Source organism: Asparagus officinalis, chromosome 7, assembly GCF_001876935.1.
Source record: "Asparagus officinalis chromosome 7, Aspof.V1, whole genome shotgun sequence".
NCBI classification, from domain to species: Eukaryota; Viridiplantae; Streptophyta; class Magnoliopsida; order Asparagales; family Asparagaceae; genus Asparagus; species Asparagus officinalis.
In genome coordinates this window covers 33,315,579-33,339,993 of record NC_033800.1, presented here as the reverse complement: position 1 = coordinate 33,339,993, position 24,415 = coordinate 33,315,579, and the positions used below count along the sequence as shown (strand labels likewise).

The following is a 24,415-nucleotide window of genomic DNA, read 5'->3' as shown; positions in this document are numbered from 1 at the left end:
ATCAACAAAGAGGCGTCCCTCTTCCTGATCGAGAACTGGCTGGGGGATGTCACCTGGCCGAGGGACGCCGCAACCAAGTTTATCAACGGCTTCGTCAAGAGCTAGTTAGTTTAATCAAATCGCTAGCTAGGTTGTTAATTAAAAGCTCGATTGGCTTGGATCCATCGTACATTAAGCACGTTGGGTTTTAGTTTGTTATCTTGAATTTTTATTAATTATTTTATCATGGAAATTTTTTTAAAACATTTTATTTGTAATTGTTTCCGAAAATTATAAATGAAAAGTGATGTGAATTACTCTCCTCTTTTATCGTTGTTATTGCTTATTTATTATCAGTTCTTTCTTTGATTTGTTGTGGACGTGGCCGAAGCCCTGATTGGGAATAAGATCTCAAGGCAACAACATCAAACAATAATAGAAAAGAATGTCAGTTCTACTTCCAGCTAGTATTCTTTCTAGTGGTATGTTAGTTTTAGTTGAGCCTCTGTTAGTTCTAATGACTCTCGTGTTAGTTCTAGCTGATGTCATGTTAGTTCTAACTTCTAGCTAGTGTTATTTCTAATATAAACGTTAGTTCTAGTGGTATGTTAGTTCTAGTTGAGCCCATGTTAGTTCTAGTGATTCTCGTGTTAGTTCTAGCTGATGTCATGTTAATTCTAATTTTCAGCTAGTGTTATTTCTAATATAAGCGTTAGTTCTAATAGTATGTTAGTTCTAGTTGAGTCCATGTTAGTTCTAGCGGTTCTCGTGTTGGTTCTAGCTGATTTCATATTAGTTCTACTTCCAGCTAGTGTTATTTCTAATATAATCGTTAGTTCTAGTAGTATGTTAGTTCTAGTTGAGCCTCTGTTAGTTCGAGCGATTCGCGTGTTAGTTCTATCTGATTTCATGTTAATTCTACTTACAGCTAGTGTTATTTATAATATAAATGTTAGTTCTAGTGGTATGTTAGTTCTAGTTGAGCCCATGTTAGTTCTAGCTGTTCTCGTGTTAGTTCTATCTGATTTCATGTTAGTTCTACTTCCAGCTAGTGTTATTTCTAATGTAAGTGTTAGTTCTAGTAGTATGTTAGTTCTAATTGAGCCCTTGTTAGTTCTAGTGATTCTCGTGTTAGTTCTAGCTGATGTCATGTTAGTTCTAATTTTCAGCTAGTGTTATTTCTAATATAAGCGTTAGTTCTAATGGTATATTAGTTCTAGTTGAGCCCATGTTAGTTCTAGCGGTTCTCGTGTTGGTTCTAGCTGATGTCATGTTAGTTCTACTTCCGTCTAGTATTATTTTTAATATAAATGTTAGATCTAGTGGTATGTTAGTTCTAGTTGAGCCCCTGTTAGTTCTAGTGGCTCTTGTATTAGTTCTAGCTGATGTCATATTAGTTCTAAATTGCAGCTAGTGTTCTAACTTTCAGGTAGTGTTATTTCTAATATAAGTGTTAGTTCTAGTGGTATGTTAGTTCTAGTTGAGCTTCTATTAGTTCTAGTGGTTCTCGTGTTAGTTCTAGCTGATTTCATGTTAGTTCTAAATTACAACTAGTGTTATTTTTAATATAAGCGCTAGTTCTAGTGGTATGTTAGTTCTAGTTGAGCTCATGTTAGTTCTAGTGGTTCTCGTGTTAGTTTTAGCTGATTTCATGTTAGTTCTAAATTGCAGCTAGTGTTATTTTTAATATAAACGTTAGTTCTAGTTGAGCTCCCGATAGTTCTAGTGGTTCTCGTGTTAGTTTTAGCTGATTTCATGTTAGTCCTATGTGAGTTAGAACCAACATAAAATGAGTTAGAACTAACAAAGAGCCCAAGAGCAAGGCCCAAGGCTTAATCAAAGACCTTTAGGCCCCGTTTGGCAAAGGGTTAATGAAGAGAGGTTAAAGAGAAGGATTAATGTACTTAGCCCATTTGATAATCCGAAGGACTAAATTATTAACCCGTTAAATAAGTTTTATTTTAGCCCTTATGATCAGTTTTAATGTTTGGGAATAACAATAATTTTGACTATTTTCTTTATAATTAGAAGGGTTAACTCTTATTCCATCTAAATAGGAGTATTAGTAAACCCCTCATTTTGAGGGGTTAACTCATTTTAACCCCTCTAGAGGGGTTAACTTAACCCTTCTATATTTTTTATGTTTGGCAAATTATGGAGGGTTAACTCACTTTAACCCTTATATAGATTTGTTGTGTTTGGCAGGTTAAGAATGGCTTAAGTCTCCTTAACCCCTCACTTAACCCTTTGCCAAACGGTACCTTAAATATTTATTGTAGGTGTAGGGGTTTGAACTCCTAACCTCCTCTCCAAATTCACAAGCTTTACCACTAGACCAACTAGCCAAAGTATTAATGTTAGTTCCACTTAAAGTTAGCTTTAACATGAATTAGAACTAACATGAAATAAGTTAGAACTAAAATGGAATAAGTTAGAACTAACATGAGTTATTGCTCATGATAGAGTTTAAAAAAGGGAGGAAAATTTTCCTCCATTTTTTTCGCTAGATCACATTAATGGGACGCGACTTTCCATGTTTTTGGGAACCATAGGCGTCTGGGGAAGATAAGTGGAGGGGCAATTTTGGGATTTTTTTTCCAAAATATAATTTTTTTTGTACTGCTGACGTGGAGGGACCTTGAAACATTAAATGCTACTTTCTAAGACTGAATCACACGAGCTAAAATACAAGGGACTGGGTCACATGGAGTTTCCCACTTTTGGGGCTTGGACACATTTTCCCCTAGAAATAATGATCTTCTAACAGAAGATACTTTCATCATTCACATTGCAATATTGTTCACCTCGAATATAATCACATTGTTTGATATGTTCACATTATATAAACAATCCTAAAACAGAATTAAAAAAATCAGGTTTTTACGGGCATACTTTCCCCTTCATACTGTGAAGCTTAATTTCTGGTTTGTAGACAGTATAAAAAATAGAATGTAGACCACCTCCAATAACACAAGTTTTAGACAATGTGTAAAACCGATAAATTACTAGATTGATATATTTTGATAACAATATGCATTAAGTTGATATATGTTCTTACTCCGGCAACAATAATGTATATTCTATGGTAAATGGTGATAACTAGCCCTTTTTTTTGGATGAAGCCAAAATTACGGTGTATCAAGTCACATTACTCGACATGTGTCTATGTGCTTCAAAAGATGGTATGTAGTTGGCTTATTAATTTGAGCTGAAAGGGCATTTTTTTTCCTTTCAAATTAAGGCTCAAAAGATTAGATCAAATTGGGGGTGTTCTTCCTCCTCCTTGGTTAAATTGGATTAGAGAGACTGAAATTCAAGATAGATTCTTCAACCTCAAGCTCTTGCTCAAGGTCAGTTTCAAGCATAAGCACGAGAAGAAGCAAACAAGGACTCAATGGGGTGAAATCTACATGGAGGAGGAGCGATCTAGCAAAGATATATGGGGTAAAGTATTTGTAGCCATGGTTCGTCTTCTCACTCACATGAACAGAAGAATAGAGGGAAGAAAGCTTTTGGTTTTTTTATTTTTATTTTTATTTTATTTTTGGGGTGATGGGGGGAGGTGGGGGGCGTTGGAGTTTATTGTTCCATGCTTGTTATTTAGATTCCGTTAATCCTTATTTCATGACCGTTATTTAGATCATGCTAATCCTTAGCCACGTAAGCCGTAAGCCCATTTAACCCAAGTTTAATGATCTCGCTAGAATTTCGGTTTCAGCAAAAGAAAAGGGCTACTTGTCAGTGTCCCACAAAATATACCTTTTATCTGCCAGTGCAAATATATATAGAGATTAATGGGTATCCTTGTCATAGGAGGGGATTTCCTCCTATGACGCCTCTAAAATCACATGATTAAGCGATATTGTGGATGATCCGCTCCGTTGAACTTGATCTACATATTCTAAAACCCCAACACACCAAGTTTGGGGTGAACCCGTCGTTGTTTGACCCTTCATCCACTCGTATCAATTTTAACGGTTTTGAATGAATAGAACTTTTCACATGGCTCGATGGAGGGTCAAACGACGACGAGTTCACCCCAAACTTGGTGTGTTGGGGTTTTAGAATATGTAGATCAAGTTCAACGGAGCGGATCATCCACAATGTCGCTCAATCATGTGATTTTAGAGGCGTCATAGGAGGAAATCTCCTCCTATGACAAGGATACACATTAATCTCATATATATATATGAGCAATATGGGTATGTTTGGTACCAAGCACAAAAAGTTATGAGGCTGAAGTATATAATGTCAGATTCAATGAATTTTCGTCAATTCAAGGCGCAGCTTGCATAACGAGGAAGTGCACTACACAAAAGCTTGAGATACTAGAACTATGTTACCTAACCACCCAAACACGAACAGAAAAATGATACAGAGATGAACAGTGGTCCAAGAACAAAGAGTTTGTCATATAGATAATTACAATCTACATGACTAAACTGAACCACAAACTGGACATCACTAAGACACCAAAATACTAGCAAAGAGCAGTAATAAAGACACCGATAACAAGCACAAGACTCAACGAAACAACATGATTGAAGAGAAACTTATGGCATAGGCTACCCTGACACAGGCAACAACGTAACCCACAACCTAGATAACACACACAAACACTTGCTACCTAGTGAAAACCAACTCCAAGCGAATCACAACACATTCTATCACGGCTTTGCAGCATTCTTCTCATCTCCCTTTGCTCCTTTTGGTATGATAGGTGCTCCACCGCCGACGGCCGGTACTGTGCCGATGAGCGGCAGCCCAAACCCGACCGGTGTACCAAAAATGCCCCCAAAACCAATGAAGTTCTGAGGGTGCTCAGCCTTGTCCTTGATTTCCCTCCCTTCAAGGGTGAGAACAAAGGAAGCTAGTAAAAGAGCAAGCACTAGCATCATCTTAGCAGACCGCTCCATGTCTTTCTACTACCTTAACCTCTTTAACTGGTTTAGTTTCAAAGGATTGTGTTGTATTGTTGTCCTCCTGGTCCCATTCTTATAGTACTGAAGGGAGGATGGGTGTCTGGTGTTATCTTTATGAGGCTTCTTTACTTTAGCCAGCTTGAAGCAACAAAGCTTTCAAGAGTTACATTATGATGACTACACTCTGTTAGTGTTGGGTTGCCTTCATATCTTTAGGATTGTGTACCAGGCTACTGTGGTTTGAAATTCTCCATATATGGTAGCATGTTTGAACAGACTGTTGGAGGGGAGAGAACATACTGCTACAAATCCTAACACAGTAAATGTAAGAGATTTATGGTTGGCGTAAATATGTACTGCAAGAGTAACTTGTGAGAGAGAGATGAACCGATCAGCATCAGAATCTGACTCAGTAAATTGATTCCTCCACTGGAACAACAGAAAATATGAGGTAAGGTAGGATGTTGCCATCAGTTGACCATTGAGTCCCAATCCCCAATGAATATGCCACCAACCTCAAAGATGTATCCTTTAATGTGGTTGATTCAGGAAGAACTAGTGAGTGTTCCAATTCATAGGGAAGTACATAATGAAGAACGATATAATTTCCTGTCTTAAGTAGCCCTAACTTCAGTGCATTTGCTTAACGCAAAGTGAAGCTTTTAGCCTAACTTCAGTGCATTTGCCTAAGATTCGTAGAGCAAAGACAAGGCTCTTTATGCAATCCTCCTTTTTGAACTCATAACGTATAGGCGTATCTTCTCTTGTTATGTCACAAAAAGTATTGAGCTAAAACCAAAAAACCAGCTTCAAGGAAAAAAATATGACTATAGGAATATCAAAGAAAAAAGTACAAAAAATGAAAACAAGAAGGTCACTCGAAAAGGACGTAGTGTTGTGAACTCTTCTAGTATCAATCTACTATATGGATCAAGAGACTCCTACGATGAAAAATAGTAAATATCTAGATGGGCCGGGAGAATTATATTCCAATGAATTATAATATGGTTTTAAACATGTCATACAGGTTTTGACTAAGAGAGAAAATTTAAATTCTAGAGGTCAAATATATACTTTTAGTTTTTTTTCGCTCTTTTATTGCTGAAAGATATGAAAATTAACCCTTCTTACGGTGATTGAGTTGTAGGTATATCATCCCCAACTTACATTTTAGTTTGATTCTAGAGGCCAGTCATAGTTATTCCAGATTTTCCTCTCTTTTTGCCAGGAGATACAATACTAAAAATCCTTCTAGAGTGATTGGGGAAAAGCTGTAGGTATATCAACCCACGCTCATCATCTCTTTCGAAAAATAAACAGAGAACATAAATTTTCAAAAATTGACTTATTTTTCCAGCTTGATTTAATTCAGGAACTCACTCATGCAAGTTTCAATGCTTACTTGAATTAAAAAAGGCATGTAAATGCATATATCCTATGAATCGAGTATTTGGCTGAACATAACATTATTATATGAAATTAATTCCTGGAAAGAAAATACAACACAAAAAGTTTGATACATGGCAATAACAAAGCACACAGTATACGGAGAATGGCAGACATTTGGTCTATAGCAGTGAACCAATTTAAAGGCCATTAGAAGTATCATTAATATTCCTGAACAAAACCTCCTCAGCTTACTTCCTCTTGCAATCTATTAAAAGGAGAATGGGTACCAGAAAGAGGATATGGAAGCTTAACTATGCAGATGCCATGACACAATTGATAGCTTCCTTGCAAATTCCGGTCATTGTAGCTTCAGGGCCATAAACCTACAGAATTCAAACATTTAAATGAAACAGATATTAACTGACAAGGCAACAAACGGAACTTGCGGCTGTTGGAGGGAAAGCGTTAATGCATGAAAGTAGCACTCATGGTGCTTACAAAGCTGCTTTTCAAAAATTATGAGTTTTCAATTTAATGTACTTCAAAGTTGAATTTGTTTTGAGGATTAGGTTTAAATTGACAGCTTTATATTAAAAAAAAGCTACCATTTAGAAGCTATTATAAACTTTATGCAAAAATTTCTAAAGAACAGATTGCAGACACCAGTTGCTCACCTCAAGGGGGACGCCTAGTTCAGCACCCAGAGAACGCATTTTTGCCAGACCAGTCTGATAATTTGGACCACCTCTTCGTACATATATGTGCATCCTTGAGGCCTTTAACTTGGACTCCTGCAAATATCACGAAACAAAATACTTTTAGACTAAGTAAAATCAAACAAAAACAAAAAGGAGAAGTATCTATTTCATGGACTAACCTTCTCCCTGAGGGCCCGAATAATTCCATTGAAGGTGGCTGCAACATCAGTAAAGTTGGCTATGCCTCCACCAATTAGAAGGGCTCTCTTACGACCATCAGGATCAGCAGTCGCATACTGCATTGCACCAAGTCATAACCCAAATTTTCAGTGAGATAGGCAATTTTATCAGAGCTATCCGCATAATGGAGAAGAGGAAATCCAGGAAAACTTACATCAATTACAACTCTGGCATACTGCAATACCTCTTCCTCGTTTGGAGCACCACTATACTCGGCATAGTTTCCCAGCTCTGATGCATAGCCCAAATCTCCAACCTAAATACAGATCAAGTTACAGGCCTTTAGAACCATCACATTCTTCAAAGAGTGAAGGATCATAATACACATACAGAAATTAAGGATTGCTAGAACCTGTCACACAATGAGGACAAAAATATAAGGCAAAAGATTCTTAACATAGGATCGTGACAGGGGTTTATAATACGGTTCACTAGCATTCTATGAACCTAGGGATTTAAAATATGGTTCACTAGCATTCTATGAACCTAGGGGTTTATAATACGGTTCACTAGCATTCTATGAACCCAGGAAGTAAATTTTTCCTTACGGCATATAATGACGTCCTTTAGTCTAGTTAATCTACTACAATCTGTTACTGTTTTGCTGCTTAATCAGGCTTTTGATGACCTAAACAAATTGGCTGTGCATTCTTCCCAACCAAAATAAAAATGAAATCGTCCATGACTGTATTACACATTTTATAAAGAAACATCACTGTATGTAACATGCAGAAGAAAATTACATAATACTTACGGTATCAGCATATATGACACTTGCACCACCACCAGCAACCATAGTCCATATCCGTCCTTTGGGATTTAAGACAGTGAACTTCAGAGAGGCACTTGTCTGATATAGAAAGTGTGTCAGTAAGATATATCTGTATATAAAATAGACTTCCGTTACAGGATAATGCTGCAGCTCACTTATCCTCAGATTCTCACTGTTACTACCATTAAGTGAATATAAATCTGCAAATCCAACAACTTCAAACAAATCAAGTATAGAAAACAAGAACGTGTACAAGTAAGGTAATGATAAGAAAGAAAATAACATGTACATCATTCAACATCTTCCAGATGTTATTATCAAAATTGTAATCTAATTTGATCTTGCTGCTCAGTAACAACTAACAACCATTTGTACGTAGCTGAGGCTTTCAATTATGAGGTCTCATCCTTCTCTGCGTTTCTCCGCACACGAAAAAAAAGGAAAGAATACTACTAGTAACAACCATTCCTATCATAGATACATTTAAAAAACATTGGTTTATAACCCAAGCTACCTTCAGCACTTGTGACAAAGGGGCTTTACACATTCAGAACCAAATTAAAAGCTCGGATTTAGGGAAAGTCATATGGGATACAGACTTGGTATTTGGAACTCGTCTCAGCAGCTGGAAAGAGCTCGAAATAAGTCTCATGGGTTATGTTCAACTAAGAGCAATTTATAACTAATTTACCTATATTACATTATAATTTATGTGGATCACCTAATATGGAGCTAAGTCCAAAAGCAGCTAAAATCTTGCCCTCTCAGTAACAGTCATCCACACAATAGCTACATATATTCATATGTGCTCAGAAGTCATGTTAGCTTATCAGTGAAAAAATCCACTCTGTTCTGAACCAAACTGAGTTGTCATTTGAACCACATTCAAGACCAAGACTTGGTCAACAGCAGGTCGAAGGAGCTTGAGATGAGGTACATTGGCTCAGTTCCGTGAGAATCTTCGAGGTAGATTCATCTATAGCTTACATGCATCACTTAGATATAAGAAACTAAAAAGCTGCAGTGTATTTGTCATTTTATTTTAGTTTGTCCTTATCATGTCTCCATGCACCATAGGAGTATTATAAATCAACATCTTTAGTGAAGCCAGTCGTGTAGTTTGCCTCCTTTGGTTTGGGGTAAGGTTCAGGTAGGCTGGCTCAAAAAACAAAAAAAACAAAAACAAAACAAAAACAAAAAAACCAACAACAACATGTAATTATCTGGATATAGGAAAAAAAAACCAGAAAACACAAGCTCGTCTGTGAGGCCTTGAACAAAGAGAAGTTGAGCAAAGAACCGGTTGCGCAATTGATGCAGGCCTCATTTTGATAAATACTATCAAGAAATGAAGTAGTTGTAGACTATTTTGACAGAAAATATAACCTTGGAATTCTCAGCTATTCTGAGCTACAACACAAATTTGAGCAGTTTCCTGATGCATGCAATTAAGAATGAAACGATGATATATAAATACAATATGGCAAAGACCATGTCCTGACTATTTGGGACCAGGTTTGCGGATCCTTTATGCTGACCAACTTTCTTATTGTGTGACAGAAACATTCTAAAATATTAAAATGAAAAGAATGAGTATAACTGATTCTAGTTTGCTACCTTTTCATCCAGTCCATGAATAAAGCTTTCAGTTGGGCTCAAGACTCTGCCAAAGGGAAGCGGGAACTCTATGTCTCCCCACCTATATATTTCAAATCTTTTTAATCAAACTTGAATGCAATATTCAAATATCAGTCATATAAAAGATTTATAGAACAGGGAAATTACTTCTTGAAGTTCTTGAATGCAGCTGTATCATCCAGTTCTCCTCGCATATCCAATGGGTATGGCTCCCCATTTACCAATGTAAATGGGTTCATCTCGAGGAAAGTGAAATCAAGGTCTGAAAAAAATTGCATTTGGAAAGTTATAAGATATTAACTCAATGGAAAATCAAGTTGACACAAATAAGCCATGTACACTTATTAGTAGGTTGATATTTTTTATCCAGCATAAATATGTGAGAATCAGAGAAGAAATTCCCCTGTCATTGTAGAGCCAGGACAGGATGCTCATAACAGCACAATAAAACTAAGGGTTATTTATATATTAGTCGCTCAAATCTTCAATAATTCCATATCAGTCCCTCAAATCTATGGAATTGCTCATTAGTCCCTCAAATCCTAGGGTTATTGCAATTTGGTCCCTCAATTACCAAAAGACCCTCAACTAATGTTTTTTTAGGGTTATCTAAAGTTTGCATCCATTAAGACTTTGAAATCCTAAAGTTTTTTTGACACTGTGATAGCCAAAAATTTTACCTTTTTAACTTTGATACTCCAAAATTTTGTTTTTTGAGACTTTTATACCCCAAAGTTTAAATATTTTTCAACTTTCGTGCCCAAAGGTTCCATTTTCTAACTTTGTTTACACATTTTTAAATTTTGATATTACCGTAAAGTTTGGGGGCATCAAAGTGTCAAAACCCAAAACTTTGTGGCATCAAAACTAAAAAAAGGCATAAACTTTGCCATAGCAAAAGTGTCAGGAAAAACTTTAAGATATGGAAGTTAAAAAGCGTGAACTTTAGGGTATCAAAGTGTTAAAAAACTTTGGGGTATTAAAGTTAATAAGGTGTAAATTTCAAAATACCAAAGTGCAAAAACCCTTTTTCAACAAGATGGATTTTAAGAAAGAAATCATAACTAAGGGGTACTTTTGGTCATCAAGGGACCAAATTGCATGATCCCTTAGAATTTGAGGGTCTAATGAATAATTATTGATATTTTAGGGACTAATATGGAATTACTGATAATTTGAGGGACTAATAAGTAATAACTAAATAACCCTAAAACTAAAGCTGTTACTTACATCTGGCCATCTAAAGCATTAACAAGTGAGCATTTAACTTTCTCAGTAGATATAAGTCAGATCCTCTACAAAAAAGAAATTTCACATGGATACCATGAAATACCTTGGAAAACTGAAAAAACACCTTGAATGAAGTCCCCAATTTTACCTTTCACCTGCGTTGACAGTTGAAAAATACAGTTAAAAGACATAAAGCACCATTATTTATAACCTCAAGAAAATAAGGATACAATACACATGGGACGTATAATTTAGAAATGCTAAAGGACTTTAAGCTACTGAATATAGTAAACTACAAATCAGCAAACATAGCATCTTAACATTGTCATAATTTGCAAGATTTTATGGACAAGGATGTCCGATTAAAAGAAAAATGGTTCACCTCAAGGGGAAGGGTTGCAATCAATGGAGCACATGCCTCGGAGCTCATGGGTTTCTCACTGGGTAAAAATACTGTCTTAACCTGCATAGCAGGAAATTACATAAAACATTAACATATTGAAAAAGAACATATCCAAGAAAGTTTGATCCAATTATTTGACCATATACCTTGTCCCAGTTTTCCTCAATTTCAATCCCACCACATTCTGAGAAGCTGACGGTGCAGCCAAGTCTCTCAGAGACGATGGACAGATAATACTCGTTGTCATGAGGGACAAAAGGTTCAACAATAAATGTAGTAATTGGGGCTTTACATCCACCCATTTCAACCTACAAGAAAAGTTTTGTAATATATTATTTTCAATAATCAAAATGGTAATATGAATTATACTTATTTATTATTTGCACAGCATTTCACAGTCACCTCCTTTCCAAGACGCTCTTTCACAAATTCTGAAACCTGAGCCAGATCTAGGCATGTCTGGCTTTACAACCAATTTTGTAGATGACAACCATGGTTCTTTGTTCACTAATTCAGTGAAATCAGTTGACTCGGTAACCTTATGTGATTAACATCAAAGAACGATTAGCCATAAGTTGGCAAGAAAATTTAACAATTTAAGCTGTAAGAAGAATGAAGATTTATAATAATAAAAATCAGATGACCAAGTAATTGTTGAATACGCAGCTTAGAAATTTCCTACGAGATACGGAAAGTAGACCATTGGGTCTTAGATCTATAAACATATATTAATATTCAACAACTCAACTATTTGCTCAATGTTGGACTAAACTGCAATGACTATTCCTCAACCATGTCATAAATTCATGAACTAAATACTTTTAATGGCAACAAATAAAAGGGTAATGAGAAAACTACAAACAAGTAATTGAAGTATAGGAAATGTGGTTTCTTTACCCCCAAAAAAATCAAAAATTATATTTTTCATACATTTTGCCACGCATCAAATGAGTAAAACCCATACAGTAATTTTGATTATGGTGGTAGATCAGATATTGTACGCCGCATGATGCATATCTAACAATATGGATTTTGACAATTTGAATCATGGAACGCAAGGATTCATGAATCTATATCCAAATTCTTCTCAGGTCGGGTACCCTAAATTAACTGCATTAAAAAAAAGCAACAGAGGAATCTTAACATATAGAAAAAGATCCTTCATTTATTAAAAAAAAAAGGTGTCAAATTGAAGAATCACAGCATTACAGCATCAACAAAAGGAACAAATAACAATGTAAACAATGCGGGATCACGAGATCAAGATTGAAAGGAGTCAAGTACCTGAGCGGATTGGATCTGGAGATCGATTCCGGCGATGCGCTTGAGGTGCTCCTTGAGGAGCCTCTTCGAATCGTACTCCCTGATCTTCTTCCTCGCCATTGATTGAGATCTGAGAGAGAGATGATGGGGATTTGAGAGAGCGAGAGAGGAAAGAGGAAGGATTGAGCGGTAGGTTGGTAAGTTGGGTGAAAGAGTGAGAGTGAAGAAAAAGAGGGGGTAGTTGAGAGTTCCGTTCGTTGAGATCTGTTCTAATGCAAGCAAAGTGTACGACTGGGCCTCGTGGGGGGCGAAGTAGGCCTACTTGGGCTGGCTCTTCTCAACTGGGCCTAGGTCGAAATGGTTTCAAGAGCGTCAGCCCGAAGGATTTATAAATTGGGTTTTTAGATATTATTAGTCCCTTACATCCCCAAAATTGCATGTTGATCCCTCGAATCTTGAAAATCGAATATTCCCCTCGAATCTATCGTGTATTAGAAGGACCATATTGCACCGTTGCGTAAGATTTGAGGTACTTATATGTAATTTTCAAGATTAGAGGGACGAACATGCAGTTATTTAAGATTTAAGGGATTAATATCTAAAAAAAACCCATTATAAATTATGTTGTTACTACAAGATACAAAAAATATTGGAGCTTTTAGAGACTTACAGTTTTTTGTTGCAATTCACAGCAAAGAATGTCATAATTTCCTTTTGCGTATTACGAATATAATATTAAATTTTGAGCTTGTATACAAATCGAACCCAAGCTCCGACGCTACATTGACTGCAAGCTTTTTCCCTTATTAAAGACAGGGGTCATCATGTCGGAATGAAATTTTGAATATCAAGTAAGAAGCACAACATTGGTACCTGCAAAGGTTCCACAACGAATTATTTTCAGTGTATTTCGTATTCCTGCGCGAGAATTCAGCCCAACGACGATCTAGAGCTTACATTTATTTTTAGAATAAATATAAATAAAATTTATAGCCACTCTGATAAGCCCCAGCCCAATACATGAATAGGTTATGAAGGCCCATGTAAAGCCCATTACTTCGACTGCCGTCCCATGGGCGAAATGTCCAAAATATCCTCAAGCCCGCCCCACAACTAGAATAACCAACACAAAGCAACGGGTAGGGGTGTGCACGGTTCGGTCCAAATCGAAAAAACCGACCTAACCGACCGAAGATTAACGGTTCGGTTCGGTTTTAACTCTCAGTCGGTTTTGGATCGGGTTGAAAAATTTTCAGCCCGAACCGACCGCTAACTCATACTCTCATTTTATTACCCGACCCGTGTTGTTCATATAAAATCCCAAATTCTCCCCTCCGTGACTCCGTCTCCCGTGCACTCTTTCTCTCTCTCCTCCCTTCATAACTCCCGCAAATCGAAGCAAAGCAAAAAGTAAAGATTACTCTCTCTAAAGATCTGTAGATCTCCAGATCTCTTCAATTCCCCTCCCTCTCTAGTTCTTAGATCTGCAATTTCTCTGTCTAGATCTGAGATTAGAGACAACGATTGGGTTGGCGTTTGGGAAGTTGTTTAGCTGCTTGTTTGCGAAGAAGGAGATGAGGATCTTGATGGTCGGTCTCGATGTCGCTGGTAAAACCACGATCATCTACAAGCTCAAGCTTGGCGAGATCGTCACTATGATTACTACGATAGGTAATCATCTAATCTTCTTTTTTTCTGGCTTGTATTGAGATCTGGAGACGTTGATTGTTGCTCGATTCTTTTTGATGATTTCGAGATCTTTTTTGTTCTATAATAGAGGATCATGGTTTCATCTGGCTTAGATCTTGATTGCTCGGATTTATTGGATAATTTCTATATATTTTTATCTCAGGAGAAGGAAATTAGAGTTCCATTTCCTTCTTTTGAGATCTACAATCCGGATTTGGTTGTAATCTTGTGTTTTTTGTGCGATCTTTACTGTTACCTCTTAAGATCTGAGCTATTTGATCTCGAATAGGCTCGTGTCCGAGAGCATGCTATTGAATGCATTAAATCACTTCTCTTCAATTATTTTTTGCAGGAGCGGTGATCTTAAAATTTGATCGTGAAAAATGCAATGATGGATTTCATGCTGTCTGAAAGTTTGATGAAGTTAGATCTGACAAACCGAACCGCACCGAACCGATTTCCAAACGGTTCGGTTCGATTTTAAATAATGAGCGGTTGGGTTCATTTTGAATAATGGACGGTTCGGTTCGGTCATTCAAAATTTGATAAAAACCAAAGCGAACCGACCATGTGCACACCCCTAGCAACGGGAACACCCCCAGATCCCTTCAGGCTCAGGCAGGGGGAGAGATAGGGGCCGAGCTCAAGAGCGCGGGCGAATTTTGATTGCAGATAGAGAGATGACGCTGGGATCGACGACGACGACGCAGCACGCGTACGGAGAGCCGGCGTATTGGGACAGCAGATACCGTCAGGATCCGGGGCCCTTCGATTGGTACCAGAAGTACAAAACCCTAGCTCCTCTCCTTGATCTATACATCCGCAGATCTCATCGCGTTCTCCTCGTTGGATGCGGCAATTCAAGTCAGTCCCAGGGTTTTCTTATTTAAAGAATGTGATCGCGATTTTACTTGATTTTTGTGAAATTCGTTAGTGGATTGGGGTTAGGGGTTTCAATCCGTGGTTTGGATTTAACTTTTGATAGTTATGAATGTTGATTCTATTTACGTAGACTAATTCATGGAGGGGTGAGTCCTTTGTAGACTAAATTTGCAACTTTTCCCGCTTTAAAATGTTTGGTAGATCCTACATAAACATTCCGAGTAGATTGACAAGCAGCGTGTGTTGTTGTGATGATATCCTCAAGTACAGGCATTTGGGTTGAGCACGAGGGCGGCGAGCTGAATGTACGGCATGGATACTTTTACCCCCGCGAGATTTGGTTTAATGAATGCTATTCACGGCACTCTTCCTAAAGAATCCAAGTGGTATTTATGCCTTTGCGAAGATGTTCTTTTGAACATGATAATCCCATTTATAGCTGAGCACCTCAAGCAATAAATTATTTCCTCATGTGCTTCAAACTCTCTGAATGAGAGTGGTATGAGAACTATAATATCTGGAATTTTAATGCTAGCCACAAATGAAATTTACCATTTTGTTTTAGTGATAACGTTTATTAAACTAAGATGACAGAAAAGATATATGGAGGAAAATAGGCGTATGATTTTGCTGATGCAGAGAAACCTATGATAGATATCTAGGGAGCAAAGTCCTGGCCATTAGAAAAGAAGCAAACAATTGGCATTTATATTTATGTGGTCTTAGGATATGTATGGTAGAGTAGTAGTTAGTGAGAAAAATTCTAGTTCATTTAGAGGATATGTTGTCGTTATGTTTTTGAGGATCACTTTGGAGAAGAAATTCTAGTTTGATCAGGATTATGTTGTTTGGAGATTTTGGTTTGGTTAGAAGTTTTATTCAAGTTAACGTTATATTACCACATTGCAAGGGACGTAATGAATAATGAAGTAGGGTTTCTATTGAGCCCTTTTACCAACTATTGACAAAAGCACGCATAGAATGCAACAATATTAGATTGCAAGGTGGAACGTTGTTGTCAATAATGTTTTAAAAAACGGCCTAGGCGCCCGCCTAAGCCTAAGTGGAACCTAAACTACCTGCATATGTCTTGGGTGAGCATAAGGGCATGGCCGCTTCCGCGGATTACACCGCTTAGGTTTTGATTGTGATTTCCTCCTGCTGTCGCCTCCACATTCTCTAACCTCTCCTGCATCGACTATGAATACCTCCTTCGACCTTTAGCAAAATCTCCTCCATCACCACTTAAATAAAAAAATTCGCCTAGGGTCCGCTTAGGCATTTATCCAGGTGCTTGGGTGCTTGGCGTCTATCTGGCACCCAACGCGTTCTATAACATTGATTGTCATGCTCACATACTATTCCATGAAAATTTCCAGGGATCTGACTGAGTCTCACAACTATGATCTTCACTGCTCCTCCCACATAGGTAAATTCCTTAAAATGTATCTGTGATTAGTATGCTTCGCTGACAATTTGTGTCTAGGAACTATAAAGAGCATAACCTCAACCTACCATCTCATAAGGTATGAGGTCATAGGTAATATATTGCAAATATAAGTATTATTGATATGGGTGTATCTCAAATGTGTGTTCCCTGAGAAGAGCTGGTCCAACCTGTTTCGATGACATTGAGCCTTCTTTATGGTAAACAACTTCCTTTGAGATAGGTTGAATTTCTTGTTGTTGGTAACCTCCTTTATGCGCATAACCAAGGCTCATTAATGAGTCTATAACTACGCTCCTAGACTGACCCTTTATTAAATAGGACTTTGAAAAATGCAAGGCCATAAATGGCTTAGAAGCCATTTCATATTTTTCATTACCATTTAGAGCATAAGAACCCATCAATGTAAAAATTAACATGTGAGAAACATATCACATCTGCAAGAGACAAAATATAATTTAATATTAAGAAAGTCAGTAAAATTTAATTATGCTTATTGTTGCTTCATAAGCAAACTTAGATATAGAAAATATGCATGCTAGTAACGTTCTGAATGTAGTAAGCTCTTCCTATATATTTCCATTGAATGCACAATTATTGATAATTTTATGTATTCACTTTTATTAGAATAAATGATGATGATGATGCTAGAAGATTAAAAAACATGTGCAGGTCATATAATGCATGCAAGTTGGTTGCCTGCAAATGAGAACTTCCAAGATTATCTCGAAATTTTCTTATACCATGTGCTCATTATGTAAATCATCATTATTTTGATATTGTTTGAATAATCTAGTGTTTATCAAGTCAACGATCATGCATGCATACATGCATAGATAATATATGCCACAGTGCATGTAACTTGCTAATATTTGTAAATGCTTAGAGTCACACAACAAGGTTTACATCGATATGTGATGTGTTAGCATGACACAGGATATCAAATTGTCTAAACTTGTTCATGAAAGTACTTATGGTATGTTATTGTAAAGGCCATCATCATTCTCAAATAAATTAAATAAATTAGATACAACTGACCAATTTATATGCTCACTCCAACTTGTATCAATGTCAAGCTCAATAATAGCATTCTGTTTTGAGTTCATCATGAGACTTCAACAAGAATAAAATTAAATCCTTATTGAATCATAAACAACCACAATATGATAAAATATAGCTATAAGAGACCACGATCTTTCAATTTTATCTATTTTTCCAAGAAAGAATCACCCTAAAGCTTAAATCACATTTTAAGATGACTTAAGGTACAAATTTATGCATGTTATTTCTCCTTTATATTATACTTTAAATGAGTTTGATCCTTAAACTGTTTAGTTAATGTCCATAAGCACATGGTTTACTACATCAGTGTCAAGAAATGTTATGTAAACAGATATATGGACGAATCATATACAAATAGGTGCTAATTATCTTGACTTTACAGGTTTGCACCATATATTTTCTTTGAGATTCGGATCACTTATTTGATCATGGAGAAAATTCCTCCAATGCTTTAGTGAAGCAATTAGAAAGTTAAAAGAGCTGATACATTAATCTCTATGAATTTAAGCACTATAGATAATAATAATAAGTAAGAAGTACCTGTAGTATTTAATTTCTTTAATTTCCTCCATAGAAATAGGAGGTGCCTTAAAAGTTGTGAGAAAATGAATGCTCAAGCTATTATCGGAAAAGTAACAAATATTGTCAATCCTAATTTGCAAAATTCGTCTAAAAGCAGATAATAATGTTCTAGATGTATATCAAACTTGTGTTGGCCAAGAATCAGATTGCACAAGTTATTCCTTTACGATTCTAGTCATAAAAAACTGAGCTGAGTAGAGCGTATGAATTCATTATTAGTTGTTGGAGCAATTTACAATTAATGAATCCATTATACGGACAACCAGATACTATACGAAGTATGAAGATAAATATGAGTCATCTATATACTCTATATACAGTTATAAGAACAAATTATTTGGTCAAAAGTTTTTCCCCAAAATAAGACCATTGGAAATTGGGTGGATTGCTAAACCAGATATACTTTCATAATTAAAATATAATTTTAAAAAAAATCCAAACTGGAAAATGAATTAATCAAAGCAATTGCTTACATCTAGATCTATGTTATGATTCTGCAAATTGTGAAGTACAACAAACGGATTTATAGCATTAATAAATAAAACATGGAATAAACTACAATATTTAAATTAGCATGCTATAAGTGATTATCCAAATCCAAAACTTTAATTTGCCAAAACATTGAAAATTCGTTGGATTGCTAAACAAAATATACCTACCTAATTGAAGTAATTTAAAAAAAATCCATACTAGAAAATGAAGCAATCAAAACAATTGCGTACATCCAGATGTATGTCTTGATTTCGGAAACTGTGAAGTACAATAAATAGATTTATACCATTGATAAATAAAACATGGAATTAAGTACAACATTTAAATTAGCATACATCAAGTGATTATTTGAATCTAAACCTCCAACTTTCCAACCAAAGAATAATAATCATTAAAAAAATCATCTCATTCTGAAAGTAATATAGATTATCCATCACAAGTATTCAACATTTTGTTCAATTTATGCAAAATAGACAAAGTTTTTGGAATCACGGTAACACATCCATGCAGTCAATCAAATTATCGAACTAATCACACAAGTTCAACACAAATGGATCAACAAGCAAAAATAGATCAAGATCATAAGAATCATAATGCAAGAAACCAATCTCAATCCGTATCAAGATCTAGTATTAGAATCGAAGGATCAAAACAAAATGTGATAAAAGCAACGTATCAACATATCATCATTGCAAACACTAGGATCATGAAGAGAAAATATCCGAGAGTGAAGTCACGAAAGTCGGTACGTTCAGTTTATACGATTTTATTTCTTGGGATAGGATGTGGTAGCCAAAATATTATGTGAGTATATCTTTCAGATTGTTCGAGATTTAGCTCTAAAGGAAAGGCACCTATAACATACCAATAAACAATTAATGAAATAAGATTTTGTTGGCCTCAGAGTGGGCGCATAGTCACTGCCCTAATGGGAACCTCGTGTTGCCAGTCAAAGAAAGGAGTACAAACTCATCTCTACCGACGGTCCTCTAGTACATGAATGTCAATGGGGGTTGATCTCCAACTGTAAAACAATACCCTGATGAAGGAAGGAAGTGAAGTTTTTGAAGATTATGGAATGACTGGAATGAGTGTGAGGGAAAGTCTCTCTTTTTGTCTTCTTTTTCATTACATGAAGATAACATGGGGTTTTGCTTTTATGGATAAAATACTAGTTAACAAACATATGACCATAATGATTCCCATTTAATAGCTTAATTGGGGGAATGCTAATTGTCATGGTTACAATTACAAATGAAAATTTTCAGCCCAACCTTCCAAATCTGAACCTAGTAAGTTCACCAAACAATGACCATAATGATTCCCATTTAATAGCTTAAAATTTTCTGCATCAAACAATGATTGATTTCAGATCTTCATATGAATCTACCAATTAAGTTCACAAACTATCATCCTCCTAGCTTTAAAGTTAATTCCTTCTTAAATATGATGATCGTGGAATTATAATTTGATAGCTAATCTGCGATCTCAGTCCTGGATTTCATAGTTTGATCACATTGTTGTAGGTTTAACTGCATCGACACTAGTGGTTCTTCTGGGTTTCTTTATTTATTGCAATTATATAATTTCCTTCCTTTTGTGAGTTCTCCAGATCTATCTCACTTATAGAACTGAATATTACCTGTGACTTGTGACTTGCTTATATAGACATTCAAAAACTGTTTACCTTGTCTGACATCAATTGATGCTCGTGAGGAATGCACCTGCTGCTGCTGCTGCCGCTGCTGCATGGTTCTTATTTTGTAATTCGAGCTTGTATGTATATGTATCTGTCTCTGTGTGTATTTGCCACTTATTCCCGTTAGTCATTTTAAAGATATGAAGAGCATAGCTTGTTAATATTTGTTCGAGTAGCATGATTTGTCAATTGTCTGTATCTCTCTTTTTTGCATTTATTCTAATATGAATGTAGTTGTGGTTAAAATTTAACAGCACTTGGGGAAGGAATGGTTGGTGATGGTTACCAGGATGTTGTCAACATAGATATATCTTCAGTGGTTGTTGAAGCCATGCAACAGAAGTATCAGGGTAGACCAGAAATGAAGTGTATCCAACTCTCCATCTATAATGATAGTAATAAGTCATCCTGACTTCTTCTATATTTTGTCTTCTTTAACGGTGTGGTAGATATTAAGATGGATGTTCGAGATATGAATGGATTTGAATCCAGTTCTTTTGATGCTGTCATTGATAAAGGTACTAATTCTTATGTTTTTTTAATCTTCTTGTTTGTTTTTAATTTGACGACTGAACCAACAAAAGTTCTGAGATATGCTCTGTACTAAATTGTTCATTTTCTCTGCCCAGGAACCTTAGACTCTCTAATGGTGAGTGCACTTATACCTTAACACTTTCTCTCATAATAGTGAGCTGATTAGTGGTGGTATTACTCGCATACAGTGTGGACATGATGCACAACCCAATGCAAAGAAGATGCTGGAGGAGATAGGCAGGTAACAATCTCAAGTGCATGTGGTTAGTGATCCTTTGTTTTCCCCATCTTTTTCATAAAGAAATACATTTATGTTGACTCTACCAGGATTCTCAAGGACAAAGGAGTCTACATACTGGTATGTTGAACGTCTGTTTTAGTCATTCAAGTTTATAGATCTTTTTAGAACTTTGTGCTCTTTGCATCCTAAGAAAATGAAATGCGTCTGTACTAAAGATCCTCTGAATCTTACTTTCCATTACAGATTACATATGGAGATCCGAGTTATCGGCTGCGTTTACTCAAGGATCTTCGATTGTGGACTATAAACATGCATGTAATAGGTCAGTGTTGATGTTCAACATGATTTCTAAATCAACAAGAGTATATGGCTTCATCTGATTTTCGCTTCAATGTCTCATATAAAAATATATTGTAGTCTGAGTTTTCTAGTAATTGATTAAAGATCTATGTTTTACTTATAAATTTTTGTTTTTTTAGGGAGGTCAAAAGTAAAAATTCTATAGGAAGAATAGATCTTGTTGGAAATGAGAAGATAATTCTCCAATGAATTCCATCCAGTTTTTTAAATGAGTGACAGTATCAATGTTGAAAATAGCGATAATGCATAACCAAATTCTATAGGAAGAATTGGTCTTGTTGGAAATGAGAAGATAATTCTCCAATGAATTCCATCCAGCTTTTTAATTGAGTGATAGTAGCAATGTTGAAAATAGCGATAATGTATAACCTAACGCTCTACCTCTTGTTAAGGGTTAACTAAAAAAACCGTAACGTATAACATAGGTTATGTTGTTTATTACTTATGTAGATGCTTTATAAATATAAATTATTCATAATGACTTTAATAATTAGACTCATCGAAATTCTAAACATGGGGGAGGACTAGAAGAGTTAAAGGAGTTAGGGTTTAGAGGCATTTGTCTTCGTCTAGAGGAGTTAGCATTTTGAAGCTAGAGAAGTGTTGGAGGTGGAGGTGGAGATGGAGTTAGGGTTTTCTTCGTCGGCAAGAGGAGATGTGAGATCTGAGGAGGAACCAGAGAGCAATCTTTTCATCCACGAAAATAGAGGACCAGTGGAGCCTTGTCGTTGGTGAGAGTCTTTGTCTTCGTCGAAGGCGTGAGAGGTAGAAGAGATCGAGAGGTTTTCTTCTTCGTCGAAGGCATGAGAGGAGGAGGTGGAGGAGGGGGAGGAGTTGGAGGAGGCGCTAGAGATGGGGTGAGGGGTCGTTAGGGTTTTCACGCAAATGAAATTGGGGTTGGGGAATTTCATTGGGAACTTGTTTGGTTTAGTGTGATACTGATTTGGACAGTGGATTTATTGCCACACGTCCAAATTTGTTCACCAATTTAACTCAATTAACTAGCATTAAATAACGCTTAATGTAAAGAAGATAATACGTGTTTTTCAGAATTATTTTCTGCATTAAATCAACATGGGTTTTTTGCATGAATTTTATAACATGTTGGCTCTATTAGGTACTGAAACGGGTAATAATGGGTCTCAAAATGGTTTTTTTCTACATTGGGTGCAAATTGGTTGGTACGGCTTCATCGACCTATGAATTATGGGTGATTGTATTTCACTTTTGTATCTTTGACTAAGGACGCACTTGTTCTCTCTGCTCCTTCCATGCACTTGGGTTTCTTGTTGTCTGCAGAACACTAAACTAGGAATCATTAATCAGCAAAACAGATCTTTTCTTAATGTCTTAGCTCCTTAAGTTTCATTAGTGGCCGAGGCCCCAACTCTTTACTCTTTTAGTTTTCTTATTTAGTATATACTGAGTAATATTTTGTAGTTATAAATCTTTTTTAATAACTTCAGTCTTCAGTAATTTGGTTTTGTTCTTGATCATGGTCATGCTCACATTTATTCATAGCAACCAGTGATTCAATCACTGTAGTATATTTCTAGGGACTTGATTTAACACCCCACGAAATTTATACAGTAGGGACAGCTGCCACAACCCTCAAGCTGCTGTAAGGCAAGATCCTTATTTCAGTCGTGTAAACGTATACATAAAGAAAATTACCACATAACGATCTTGAAATCTTAATTGAGCATGACCATGATTTCACAATGAAGAATTCTCCATACATTCTTTTAAACATTCAAGATCAATTGTCTAAAACATTACAAAAGTAAGAGCCTTCAATTTTTCCAGAATGATATAAAAACAGTCTTTTTGCACTTCTTAATGGAGTATTTACTTCATTGGTCTAAAACACGGAACTATGAATTAGTATTACTTTATAGAACTGTTCATCAAGCTGCTCCTTGGTATTGTGAGCCTCACGATAATCTGGAAGTGTTTTCCTTATATGCTGGTGAGCTTGACAGCTAAATTGTGATATAAGTATCATACAAAAGGTAAAATGAAATGAAAGAAATATAAGTCATGTATAAGTCATCCAGTATCCACATGATATTTGGGTGTACAATTAAGTTTATGAATAAGCTTCATAATTATCCGTGATATTAGTCATAGTTCTGGTTGATAACTGATACACGGTCCGATGCCCCATTATCACGGTGGTTAAATCCTCATCCCATAGGGTCCAATGTATAGACTCAGTACTACTATTTACCTAGTTACTAATTCTCATAATGCATAGTCTAGCGTAGCATTTGTCTGTGGAAAATCGTCACAAAGTATGGTCAACATATCATTTATCTGCTCACTAATCCTCATGACAAATGGTGAACACATCATCTACCTGGTCGTTAATCCTTACACATGGTTAACAGTTTAACACACCATTTATCTGATGAATAATCGTTATAATACATGGTAACGCACACTATTTACATGGTGGCTAATTCTCATAATACATGGTTCAGACTAAGTTATCTGACAAACCATTTATCCAGGTTCAGTCAACTTCATGTCTCCAGTTACAATGACAATAATTTTGCAGTTCTTTTGTTCTTATTATAGAGCATTTCAAATCCATGGACAAATTCCTTTTCGAAAGATAATCATAAGGACTTGCGAGTATGGCCATTGCAATATGTAAAAATCACATAATTTCTGCTGGCACTTGGACAAGGAAAGGCAAGAGCAAGCAGCCACACTTGAACTGTGATAAACGCTGTCATGATAGGCTTTCCATAACCATCTTTTCTGACATCGGTAATCAAATCCTTCTTTCAGTCTCACGGGCACCAAACACTCGATCAAATACGCATGCCACACCATTCGACCCTGACAGAACGGGCCTATGGAATGATCCTTCCCCAACTCTCTTTGA

At 36.2% G+C, this 24,415-nt stretch overlaps 2 protein-coding genes across 2 annotated transcripts in view; one reads left to right on the top strand and one right to left on the bottom strand.

Annotated features, from left to right (window-relative positions):
* Positions 6,309 to 12,780, bottom strand: LOC109848914 (ATP-citrate synthase alpha chain protein 2-like). The gene is given in 13 exon segments (XM_020418636.1): positions 6,309 to 6,673; positions 6,965 to 7,081; positions 7,168 to 7,284; positions 7,383 to 7,484; positions 7,983 to 8,078; positions 9,618 to 9,699; positions 9,786 to 9,900; positions 10,972 to 11,023; positions 11,251 to 11,331; positions 11,418 to 11,579; positions 11,674 to 11,725; positions 11,727 to 11,809; positions 12,556 to 12,780. Coding segments are annotated over 13 exon segments (1,230 nt in total). The 5' UTR covers positions 12,655 to 12,780; the 3' UTR covers positions 6,309 to 6,601.
* LOC109849457 (methyltransferase-like protein 13) overlaps positions 14,806 to 24,415 on the top strand; it is a 16,966-nt gene continuing 7,356 nt past the window's right edge. Inside the window, exons 1-7 of the mRNA XM_020419290.1 lie at positions 14,806 to 15,087; positions 20,642 to 20,755; positions 20,837 to 20,905; positions 21,017 to 21,036; positions 21,110 to 21,162; positions 21,249 to 21,279; positions 21,406 to 21,484. Coding sequence (XP_020274879.1) covers positions 14,904 to 15,087; positions 20,642 to 20,755; positions 20,837 to 20,905; positions 21,017 to 21,036; positions 21,110 to 21,162; positions 21,249 to 21,279; positions 21,406 to 21,484 — 550 coding nt within the window. The 5' untranslated portion in view covers positions 14,806 to 14,903. The remainder of the gene's footprint in view (positions 15,088 to 20,641; positions 20,756 to 20,836; positions 20,906 to 21,016; positions 21,037 to 21,109; positions 21,163 to 21,248; positions 21,280 to 21,405; positions 21,485 to 24,415) is intronic.